Source organism: Toxorhynchites rutilus, chromosome 2, assembly GCF_029784135.1.
Source record: "Toxorhynchites rutilus septentrionalis strain SRP chromosome 2, ASM2978413v1, whole genome shotgun sequence".
In the NCBI taxonomy this organism is placed as follows: Eukaryota; Metazoa; Arthropoda; class Insecta; order Diptera; family Culicidae; genus Toxorhynchites; species Toxorhynchites rutilus.
The window spans coordinates 121,674,354-121,687,288 of record NC_073745.1 but is presented as its reverse complement, the minus strand read 5'-3'; the positions used below and the strand labels follow the sequence as shown (position 1 = coordinate 121,687,288).

General features: G+C 37.5%; 1 protein-coding gene and 2 non-coding genes across 6 annotated transcripts in view; all 3 read left to right on the top strand.

Moving 5' to 3' along the window:
- LOC129769456 (leucine zipper protein 1) overlaps positions 1-12,935 on the top strand; it is a 43,823-nt gene that overhangs the window by 28,943 nt on the left and 1,945 nt on the right. For 3 of the 4 annotated variants that reach the window (XM_055771743.1, XM_055771745.1, XM_055771746.1), the window contains exons 9-10: positions 684-801; positions 12,767-12,935. In XM_055771743.1, coding sequence (XP_055627718.1) covers positions 684-801; positions 12,767-12,935 — 287 coding nt within the window. The remainder of the gene's footprint in view (positions 1-683; positions 802-12,766) is intronic. The other variant, XM_055771744.1, reaches the window with a different exon arrangement.
- Trnat-ugu (transfer RNA threonine (anticodon UGU)) lies at positions 1,136-1,208 on the top strand. The gene has a single exon. It is a non-coding gene; the product is annotated as a tRNA-Thr (tRNA).
- Positions 3,800-3,872, top strand: Trnat-ugu (transfer RNA threonine (anticodon UGU)). The gene has a single exon. It is a non-coding gene; the product is annotated as a tRNA-Thr (tRNA).

Sequence of the window (12,935 nt, the reverse complement as noted above, 5' to 3'; positions counted from 1 at the left end):
CCAATTTAGAATGCTTGTTCCCATGGGTAAGCTATTGAAACCCACTAAATGTGCGTATAGGCAAGAGCAACTAATTAACGTTTTTTTCAATCACACACAACTATATATTGTGTTTAGCGCTACTCATAATGTTTGTTCTGCTATGTTTTTCACGAAACCGAGTTTATCTCATAGATGTTGCATTTATCTAGCTTCCACCGAACAATGATTGAACAATTTCGTATACAGCACACCCTGTTCGCCTGTGTGAAAAATGCAAAACGATAAAAGATCAGATACTAACTTCTATTCTAATCTTGCGTTGAGAGAAAACCACACGTTGAAATGAAACAATGAGAAATCTGGCGTTCTCAATAGTTTATCCATGAGCTTTTTTCACCTTCCTCTGTTAACCACTGCTATCCGACGGTATATAGTTGCAAATCTTCAAACTTATTTAAGGGTGTTAATTAGACACGAATAATTGAAACAAGTAATCTACTTAACCTTCCCGTGGTCGACGCCTCCGTAAGAGAGTAACAGTTTGACTAGCAGATTTATAGTACTCGTTGCGCTTTGGAATGGTGTGAAACTTTCGATTAGCTGTATACAATGGCCGCGTCTGATTTTCCGCTAGAACTCAGCTCATTTCAAAGCAGCAAAATAAAACAAAACTTGTCTCTTGTCCACTTTTCTTCTTATAGCATCCACCGTGTCAGAGCTCGAGGGCATGGTTCAAGATCAAAAACAGCTCATGGAAAAACTAACTGCAGAATGCAAAAGCTTAACTCATAAGTTAGAGGACACGACACTGAAGCATAAGTACATATCTTTTGATGTTTCTCTATTTGGTTTGTTTGACGCTTTTGTTTTTGGTTTGAATTCATCCTATTATAAGCGCATTTGAGTTGTGAGTTACTTCGTTAGATGGAATATGCATAGTCGTACATTAAAGAGACGGTAGTTATCTACTAGGAATTCCACTGTATTCCACTAGTCTTAGGTGGATTCGATAAGACGAAGAAAGTTTGGGGGAAGTCTTCTCATTCGCTTAGCTTCCATCAGATGCTGGAAAGTGTCCGAATGTATCTCACAGTAAATTGATATCTGTTTCAATTCGTCATTACCAGAACCCCATTAGTGATGCTTCCAACAAGCCTCTTTGGCTCAGTAGGCAGAGCGCTGGTCTTGTAAACCAGCGGTCGTGAGTTCGATTCTCACAGGAGGCGTAATCGTGTGAAATACTTTTTGGAATCGTTCGTAGGTTATGGCTTACTGTAGAAAAAATTATATTGTATCATTGTAACAAATCATTTCAAACGCCGATATTAGGAGTGAAGATTTTTAGTTGGATGGAATAAGTTTTTTCATATTTTCTTCACCGCTTATATTGACCCAACTTAACCGTTTGAGTGCGAAGCAAATTTTTTTAGCATATGCCAAAAATGCGGATGAGTTTGAGAAAATTTTAAAAAATACTAAAAAGCTTAGATAACTGATAAGGTCACAAATGTTGTATTAATAAGAAAAAACACATAAAAAGTGAGGTTTATAAAATTTACTAACATAAACTCCCTTATCTATACATAAATTATATTTTTAAAATAATGAAAAATAATATTTAAATAATTCCATTCAAAATTATCGTTTGCTGTACAAAGCGCGTGAAGTCCTCTTTGAAAAATGTCCCAGAAAGACGAAATCCTACGTTAAGAGGTGCTAAGTCAAAAATAATAACATAGAACAAGTGGAGCGCTATCGCGCTCCCCCGTATTCAAACTAGGATTGGGTGATCTTGGATCGATTTTCAAAAGATCGATTATTTCCATTTCGATCTCCGATTTTTTGGATCGATTCTTTGTACCCGAAAAAATCGTAAAGATCGATCTATTTCTTCCGATTTTTTCGATCTTAGAGTTTTTTTTCAATGTACATCGATTTAATCTCACCACCTGACAAATTTTATGAACATAATGTCAACATTTGGATAGCTTTCGAGGATGTCAAATTAGTGATAGTGAATATGATTGAGCTATGCAAGATCGATATTTAGAAAATCGATCTTTTTCTCTCCGATTTACGATTTCTCGGATTGATTCTTCCTACTCCAAATAAAATTGCGAAAATCGATCTTATCTTTGCTATTTTCCGATCTTTTTGACCGTAGAAATTTTTTTGTAAATTTGTTTTTTTGTGAACATTGATTCTCTCCAAAATCCACTCATTTCATAAACATTGGATCCTTTGCAAGGTTGTCAAATTAGTGGTCGTAAATTCAGGAGAAGCAGTTTTGTAAGTTTGGTCAATACAAAACAAGTGGTCACAAGTTATATTTACAGCATCACATTCACAAGGCTGACAGTGAAAATTGTGATGAGATGGGATGCTGACATCAGGTCCAGCTGAAGCGTTCTTTTCTAGAACAGGGATTACTAGCAAGATTTCGACTAAATGCCAGGCGTATGATACGATTGAATCGAACGGGATTATTGTCAGCAGAGTTCTGGATGAACAACAGTTGTTGAATTTCTTATGATAATTTCAATTAATTTATTTGATTAAATAATTCCATAACGGTTCAAGATGAATGCTGTGGAAAATACATTTTTCCTAGGCTTTCAAGTTTTTTGTGACTTACATTCTGAGAATCAAACGGAAATGCCTTTGATGTTTGAATAGAAATGTGAGATGTTTATATTTCATGTTTCAGAAAAAGACAATACTTATATAGAACAAGTAATAATTTCCTTATATCCCATCCTTTTCCTGAAAAATTATGTCACCCTTCTAAACTCGAGTCCACCGCGAGTAATCGGTTTCCCACATTACTAACCATAGATTTAAGAAAATTGTTTGTATATATATAGTTTTAAAACATATTTAAGAATTCGGCTCCATTAAACTTACGTAACTGAGCCTGTAAAAATAAACGAATTAAAAAAAATAAAAAGAACAAGTAAATTAAAAAGTAAATATTCACATTGGCATTCGATTTTTCAAAGATCGATTCAGCAAAGATCGATTCTTTGGTACCGATTTAATCAGTGAATCGATCCCTGCGCCGTTTAGAAAATCGATCCATCAAGATCGATCCTTTTCTAAAGATCGCCCAATCCTAATTCAAACGGTTAAACGAAATATCAGGTGTGTTACTATCCGCTTTGTTTTAGCGGTGGTAGGCAAAGAAAACAAACAAAAAAAATCATTCAAATCAGAGATTGAATGTAAATTGTATGTAAATTTAAACAAATTTAGAAATTTGACCATCTTTTTTTTTACACTGTAACACAAAAAAACCCAAAATATGCTTCGAATCAATGAAATAACATTTTACCGAATTATTTCAAAATTATACGCATAGTGCAATTATCTCAATGGTAAAAAAATTGTATCAAAAAAACTTTTGCCAATTACACGACTTATGTATTCGAAAACTATAGAGATGTATCGTGCTTCCTTTGTTACTTTCAGTTCTACTATTGATCCGGTATCGCGGGACGTTGTACTTTGATATTTTTCTGTAAACTAAAAGGGATCGCAAGGGAAAGATCACAAAAAACATATCTGCAATAAAAATCCGATACACTATTGTATTTGTCATCGGATCGGCTTCAAATGTGGTCAATTTTCAATTTCAAATTTCAGTTTTTAAACACGTAATAACATACAATATTTAAATAATTTCACGACGTTGAAACGAACCGAGGTTTTTTTTCAAAATTGATTTCATCTTCTTCTTCGACACAGGCGACGTAATATACCTGTTATTCTATTTACGTTGATATAGACTATCAATTGATTTATTACATTGTTCAAGAGAGCCTCTTTAGCTCAGTAGGCAGAGCGCTAGTCTTGTAAACTAGCGGTCGTGAGTTCGATTCTCACAGGAGGCGCACTTGATGAATTTTTTAGAGAAAATTAAATATGATACAAAAAACACTTCAATACACGAGAATTTCCTTGAACGTGTTCCATGCGTACAAGATTCAAAACAAGCGCAATACGTATGGTGTCAAATATATATATATATATATATATATATATATATATATATATATATATATATATATATATAAATACAATTTAAAGACCGAACTCAAAAAAAACAGACAGAAATGATTATCAAAAATTCATTTTAAGTCGGGTATTTTTGAAGTTCTCTAGAATAAATAATCGCATATTAGCCATGTTTTTGCAAAGTTGGTATATTCAACATCCACTCCTAGACTAAATGCCCGCACTTTGGACTTAACGCTAACCATCAACAACACTTTCGCTATCTTTCTTAGCCACTTTCATCCACTTTTTGTTCAAATACTGGTCGTTTTTGAAGACCTTCTCTGTTTTCCGGAGCTTGTCCTTTATAATAGGCCAGAATTTTTCTATTCGGCGAAATCCTGGCGAGTTCGTCGGATTTGCCTCCTTTGGTACAAAAACACCATCGTTGACTTCGTACTACTTCATCAGATGCCAGATCCGACCAAAACAGAGCGTCACCTTTAGGGGACGGAAGGAAGCACAGCAGGCGCGTCTGGAGGCATTCTTCTTTATAATTTTGGCCGTTGATGGTGCCGGTCGTCATGTACGGGATTTGCCGCACACACAGATCACTTACCATACCAAATACTTCTTGGAAAATTTGTCGACCTTCTTCTTCTGGAACTTCTCCGGAACATCCAGGTAGAACTTGTCGACGAAAAATTCCAAGTCGGCGAACTGCTTGGCGTCCGCTCTAATGTACGTCTCGTCGTCCCTTACGATGCACTTCGGCTGCACCAACCACTCGCGATACACCTTCCAGGCACGGGACTTGGTCACCGTATTCTGTTTATCGGTTCGATTAGACGCCTTCCTCATCTTGAAGACATGAGATCCGGTCCGTTTCATTGTCTGCTGGACGAACCAGACGAAGAATTGACCTTTTTGACCACGTCCTAAATCGAATGGTTCGGATTGCGCTTGAAGTAATCCCTCACCTTCCTTGCCTTCACGAGGTCGAACGCCTTCGCTTTTCTTCCGTTGCCAGCTCGCCGCTGGGTCGTCTGGTTCCCTTTGAACGAATTCACCACACGGAACACGATCGAATGGTCGGTTTTTGCACATGTGAACATTACACTCTAAACTAGTTTTATCCAAAAAATTTCATCGAAATTTACCATGCAATAAAATCTTTTACATAAAAGAATGTGTTGCATTTTTGACGTGAGACTTCGTCTAAATGGAGTATATAGAGGTGAAACATAAACACAAACATGCAGAAAAAAATTAAAGATTCAAATGCTTATAACTCATTTCTTAGTAGATCGGAAAGATGTTCACATCAATTGAAAGGAAATATCTCTACGCATCTATGACCTAAATGTTATTTTTCATGAACAATTGAATAACTGTGAAATGTCAAGCATTATCAAGCATATCTAACTGCCTCGTTTTGATTAGCCCGATTTACGGTTTCCCCAACACAGACTTCAAAATCAATGTACCTAGGAGAATCCGTTCTGTAAATACAGGCAAGCAAGGGGTATTTTTGTTCACACCGAAATTTGTTTCCCTAACACGGACTTCAAAAACAAGTTGCCTGGGAGAATCCACTTTGCAAATACATACAAGTTGTGGGGATTTCCCATCGAAATGTGTTTTCCTAACATGGACTTCAAAATCAATGTGCATGGGGGAATCCGTTTTGTTAATACAGTGGAACCCCGATTATCCGCGAAAGCGAGTTCCAGAGTAATTCTATAGAGCTTCCCAAAATTTGTTAGTGAGACGTAGGCGCTTGTTCTTTTGTTTTGGTCATAGCTTTCATATTATTTGACCACTGGTGCACACGACCTTGTAGATGGATAGTTTAATGTATCTGTATTGATAATACATAGTTTTCATGTTGAAATATCTATATTTCGTGTTTACACTTCATTTGTAGTCGTATACTGCATTATCCGCGATTTTCGTTAGTCGCGGTGACCTAGCCAGACTATTTCGCGGTTAATTGGGGTTCTACTGTATATGCAAGCTACGAGTACTTTTGACATAGAACTACGTCTTTCATTAAGGGTGCGAAATCAGGAAACAGGTCACGTTTTTATGAAATAAAGTTAACGTTAATAACTATTTTTGCCGCGAACGGATTTTAGCGATTTACATACTCAACGAATCGGAAATTCCCTAAGATTTGTTTAATATGATATACATTAGAATCCCCTGGTTTGTAAATGGTTAAAATTCATGAAAACTTTAGGCGTTTCCATTTTTTGCATACATTTGTTCTGTCCATTTGTGTGCTTTCCCGAACAGAGCTGTCAATAACGAGCAACTTATCGACGACCAACGAAGAGAAAATCGTAGGATTTGGAGTCTCCGTGAACAAAGGAAAAGTTGAAGAATGAAGGGGAATATTTGCCTTGAGTATAAACAGTGGATCTCGCTGAGGCAAACTTTCATTCAGCATCGGACTGTTGAGCAATCCAGTTCAATTTGCTTTCGCTGCGCTTCGATCTAAGATTGGACCCCACCAGTGGTAATCCAACTTGGATATCGTCCGTTGCTTTTTCTGTTCGTTATTCGTTATTCGTATCGTGTGTTTTTCTTTCCGCGTCATAAATTGGACGTTTCGCGTAGTGTGTGATGAGCAAGAAGAAGAGGGAGGCAGGCTCTAGCCCTGCAAAAAACGAACGCATTGCCAGGGGCAATGAAATTTCGAGGCAAGCGTCATCTAATGATGTACGCGATGTTGGTGTAGTGAAAAGCGCTCGCAATGAAACGAGCCTTCGCGAGTGTGACACCGCATCGAACAACAGCAAAATAGGCGATTTCGGCGAGTCGGTCGAAAATGTAAACGGCTTCTTTGGTGCCTTTGAGAATGCATCAATGCATTAAACTGACGTTATGGCGAGCAGGCGTTAAGGTTATCCTCCAAAAAATATATTTGGAGAATACCAAGCATCTTGAATGTCTTACTGGAATGTTATAAGTTATTTAGGTTCGCGTGCCAGTCGCAAAACTGCCTTCAACTAGGATTGCATTTGCGCTAATATTGATCATAATGAAGCATTGCTACTGTTTTCGAGGTTGTTGATATTAACAAAATGAGTTCATTTCGCTTGTTTGGTCACCAAGAAAGTAAATGTCGTTCTGGAGTTTTGTATGTGATTAGGTTTCGCTTACCAGTAGCAAAAATTCCTCCACTAAGGGTGACAGCTGCGCTTTTCTCGAGCATGAGAAAGTAATGCAACTTTTGACGTAGGATTACGTCTTTCGGGAACATATTGGGGTACAAATTTAAAATCGAAAATCGAGCACATCGTGAAAATTGTCCAATTTCAAACGCTTATTGCTCAGTCATTTCATGATGGATTGATGAAATTTTTGCGTCAATCGATTTCGGAACTCCATAACAATTTTTTATATTGAATAAAATTATATATGTCATAAAACTAACCTTCGAACAATTAAAAAATCTTAATCCCTATCCTAACGGAAATACCAACTTCTGAGTGGTCAAAATTGACGACACATGCGGCGGTTCCCTAACAGAGACATCAAAACCAAGCTGCCTGGGGGAAATCGACATTGCAAATACATGAAATTAGGGGGAACTTTTGTTCCCACCGAAGTGTGTTCCCTAACAAAGACATCAAAACCAAGGTGCTCGGGGGAAATCGGCATTATAAATATATGCAAGTCATTTTTATATTGCAAGTGAGGTAAGTGATACGATTAATTCTAGCAAATTAAATTTAAATTTGGGACTTTAATGTTGGTTGCTTCGTGAAATTTTATATCAATGACTGATCGTGTATTGTGAAAAATTTAGCACAAGTGTAAGTGTAAAATTGTATAAGGTAGCAGTTGTGTTAAAAATGACTTAATATATGAAACGATTTATTTCAATTTTAATAAATAAATACCAAGGTGTGTTTCCGCTTGTGAACTGGTCGTTCGGTTCAAGCTGTCTGTTTGTTTTGTTCATTTTCACCCAAGGAAAGTTCATACGGTGAGAAAAGTTGGAAAAATTAAGAAATATTCGAAAAAGTGATTTCCCATATGCTCTACATATAGTATTAGGTGTTGTTAGTCCAATTAAAATTCGCATTGGGTTGAATAAACACTCAGGAACTAAAAGTTATGAAATAAAATTACCTTTCCCATTTCAAATATGTTTTCTCTATATTAAAGTAACATGTTTTTACTGATGATAAAAATTGATAATTTTATTCGGTATTTATAATTATCTTATATAACATTAATGAGTTTTTTTTTCTATTTTCATCCATACATAACACTGGAGGCATCTCTTCTGTGACCTGTGAGGGCGGTTTTCATCATATCTCATTCCATTCCATTCCGGTCTCTGCTGTCTGATACGCACTATCTAACGACTAATTACCATCCTTCTGTCATCATCACTCGGTTGTAAACACTGGTGGAGTTAACAAACAATACCCAACAACCAAACAAAACGGCCCTTTTCGGGGCCACCAAATCATTATCATAGAGTTAAATTCTTAAAACATATCCAAAATCAACAGATAGCATAACGGAATCCTACGTCAACTATGCGGTCGTGTCTCAGACACAACCCTCCTGTGACTTTTTTTGTGTCCAGTAATATTAACAAAAGCGTTTATTTTGAGAATAGCGCAAAATGATGAGAAGTATTTGTATTCCTAGTAGTTTCAAGCCACCAATGTATGGTTCTGTATGCATGCTATGGCGAACGCTTGTTTGGCGCTTGGTTTACGTTGTACGAACGATGCCTAGAGGTGCGATTGCTTTGAGGCAATACTAAATAACATGTAGCATGATATTTGATACTTGCAAGTGTTGTCATTGTTGTTGTTTCCATTCGGTGCCAAAGATATATTGATGTAGTTATGAGATGTGGAATAATGGTGCTGGTGCAACATGTATACAATCGACTGTAGCCGAGTCTATGTCAATTGCGAAAAAGGCCACCGGAATAGCGTTCGAGGTAAATTTTCAATGCATTGACATGAAATAAATTGCGACATACGATCAGCTAGTGTATTGTTTTGCGAGGGCAAGAATGAATCATCAATTAATTATCGTCAACTGATTCTACAATGAAAAACCATTTCAAAGATTATTCTACTAAGCAGTTGTTTCGAAAATTTCACAGCATTATAGAATAATATCCGAAGGTATAAACAAGCGACTTATATAAAATAACAGCGTAGTTCTACGTCAACAATGCGGTAGTATCTTGGACACAACCTTCTATAATTTTTTTACTCACTTGTCTTTGTGCAGACCGGAATATGTTTCCCTAACACGTACTTCTAAACTGAGGAGCCTGGGGAAATCGTAATTTCCAATGCCGAATGAACTTACAAATTTAAAGCCCCTATAGTATCAAAAATAGAAATTGAAATTGTTCATTCATGTAAACTGGGGATTCTTCTGTACCCGCCAAATCAGAAAACAGGTCACGTTTTTATGAAATAAAGTTAACGTTAATAACATTTTTTGCCGCGAACGGATTTTGACGATTTACATACCAAATGAATCGGGAATTCCCTATGATTTGTTTTTTATGCTATATATTACAATACCCTGGTGTGTAAATGGTATAAATTGATGAAAGCTAGAAGCATTTCCATTTTCCGACACATTTGTTCAGCTCATTTGTGAGCTTTCGTACCCATGCCATTAATAACGAGCAACTTATCGGTGATCAACAAAGGGGAATGATTTAAAGTCTCCGTGAACAAAGAAAAGAAGATGAACGAAGGGGAATATTTGTATAGAGCAAAAATATTGAATCTCGCTGAGGCAAACTTTCAGTATAACTCTAGGTATGCAATGCACTTCGTTTGTTCTTCGATATTTTGCGTCATCACATGTCTTCGTTTCAGATTGAGCTGTGGACGCGACCAAATTACTTATTCGCTGATTTCTCTGGCATTGCAATCATTACATCAAACTGACGCCATTCAATTATGGTTCTGAACTACACAATTGAATGGGGAATCATCAAACTAGGCTATCATCGGCTCATCAAGAAAATAATTGTTTAGGAATTTTGTTTGTGATTGGGTTTCGAATGACAGTAGCAAAACTATCTCCATCAAGAATGACAGCTAAGCTAATCGAAACCAGAAATATTAATAGAAAGGGCTTCTGTTTAGGCGAGCGCAAAGCGGAGATAAGAGTGTGTATATTTAGTTGCTTCAAGCCATCGATATATTGCTTTGCGTGCAAACGTGCGTGTTTCATAACTGGTACGTACAAATAGCTCTTCTTCGCTACACTGAACCCCCATTTGTATATGGTCCCGTTTGCATTGGCCCTGTCGCGATGCAACAATCACCTAATATTTTGATGCTATGATGGACGATTGTTTGATGGTACAGCCGCTATAATAAATATTAACAAAGAGAGAGGTAGCGGAAGAGGAATATTTGCGCTAGGGTATGAATAATGGATTACTGCTGAGGCAAATATTCAGACCTTTTCTTTATTCGAAGCAGTTAACAAAACTTGTTTTCCGTCATCATAAGGGCTTCGTTTGTGCCTTTGACATTGCATCAATGCATCGAACTTACACTATGGCGAAACAGGCGTTAAGGTTGTGCGCCACATAATTATTTGAGGAATATCAAGCTAAACCATAGCGAATGTCGTGCTAGAATGTTGTGAGTTATTTGGGTTCGCGTGCCAAAACTGCCTTCAACAAGGATAGCATTCACACTAATCTTGATCATAATGAATCAATCCAACTTCTTCGAGGTTATTGAGATTTACAGATTATTTCGTTTATTCAATCACCAAGAAAGTAAATGTCGCTCTAGAATTTTGTATGTGATTGGGTGTCTCTTGCGCTTATCTCGAAAGTAATGCAAGCCTCTCATGCATGATATCAAGCTCTGTATGCATGATATGTTAAACGCTTGTTCGGTGCTGGTTTGTTTTCGTTGTACAAACGATGTCTAGAGGTGCGATTCCACTGAGACAATACTAAATAACATGTAGCATGATATTTGATACTTGCAAGAATTGCCATTGTTGTTATTTCCATTCAATGCCAAAGAAAGATTGATGTATCTGTGAGATGTGGAATAATGGTACTGGCACAACAAGTATATAATCGCATGTAGCCGAGTGTATGTCAATTGCGAAAAAGACCACCGGAATAGCGTTCGAGGTAAATTTTCAATGCATTGACATAAAACAAATTGCGATATGCGATCAGCTCAAACATGCCTGAAACTGAATGCCTAAAGTTCATCAAATCAAGCAAATTCGCGGTTCGATGACTACGTACACATTAGAGATGCAATAATTTCAGAGAAAAAAATAAAATACAATGATCGTTTGACAATTGTTCCGTTCACATATTTGGGTAGTCATAGGCATCATACCAAACGTAAGTGGACAGTCATCACATTTACTTGAAACGAAGAACATAATCTGTATGTACGAATTGATCTTACATGGAAATCAAACTATTTACTTCCAAAGCAACTGTAGTCCCACGTCATCCTTGCGGTAATATCATAGATATAACTCATCCATTTTTTTTCGAGTACAGTCCTTAGAACGAAATAAAAGTCTTCTAAATATGACCTTTGAGCATCAACACTTCACTGCTAGCCGTTTTTTTCATTGCTCATGGGATTTCTTGTATCCTTCGTGCGTAAGGCTAACAACCTCAAACGCTGTAATAGTCACTAATACCGTCGTCTGACCCAGTTCAATGTCCCGCGGCCTTGTTTGATAGATTCAATGAAAACTATAGCTACTGACAATAGAGGTCAATAAGCCTTCCTTCCTCCTTATGGACCTCTTGAATGATACCGAAAGTCTATGTAGCGGCTTTGTTATGTTCCATATAGAACATTATTCAATAACGCTGCATTTTCAGTTCACCGAGTTTTTACGGGGTCTCTGATACGGTCTCATACCACTCGTGATCTTACTCCAGAGCCTTGAACGCTGCTGCAGTGTGTTAACTAAAATCTTCAACTCCATGTTGGTGAAACGGGTTTCCGCTCTACTAGACTATTCAGAAAAAAATATTGTTGAAGCTCTGTGACCGTACTCTAACAACAGTCACTACAGTATACAGTTATCGCAACTCACCGAACTTTCTTCTACTATCGACCATTTCTCTGGGTTCTGAACACTCTTCCTAACGCTTGGTTTTTGGTTCTTATCCTTGCACGTCTATCACCACCACCACCCTGTCCACATGAACATCACTGCCGGTATCATACCAAACACCGTCCAGAAGGCGAAACCTCAAAAAGCGCGTTCGTTTTTCGGGCATTGAGTCCACCAAGCATCAATCGCAGTACCGAGGAGCATCCCACTCCTTCGTTGAACCCGAGTCAACGATACAAGCAGGAAGTGGAAACGACCTCGGAACGTCAGCACTACACAGCAAGTACTCGCCTCTGCTCGCGTCCCTTTGTGGCAGCCACCATCGCCGATGGCAAAGGGACGAACGCGTCGAGCGAAGAGCACGTGGCATGTACAAAACAACACCCTATTAAGATCGATGTGAACGTGAGGATCAGTCCGAAACCAAAAACCACCAGCGACAAGGAGGAGTGCGAAGACTAGAATGTAATGTACATCCATACCATACGCGCGTAATTTATTTAGAACCCATTGCCTTCAGGTATATCCAGAGTTTTTGAAATAACCCACATCATGTGTATTAAGTTTGACGTACGTTTGGTATTGTAGTGTAGTTTCAATTGCATGTTGTAGTCATGAATATTCTTGTAGAAACTCGTTTACATATATATTTCCATAATACCAGAAATGAAAAGAAGGAGTTGAGGCAGACCAATAATGAGCTTATGGATCGGTTGAAACAAGTATGGTTGAACTATAAAGAGATAAGCCCTGCTTTCCAAACCCGGAAATGTAGCACTGAACAGTTGGAATCGGACTCCAATATCTCTTCAACGTCCAATAATGACTCGAAG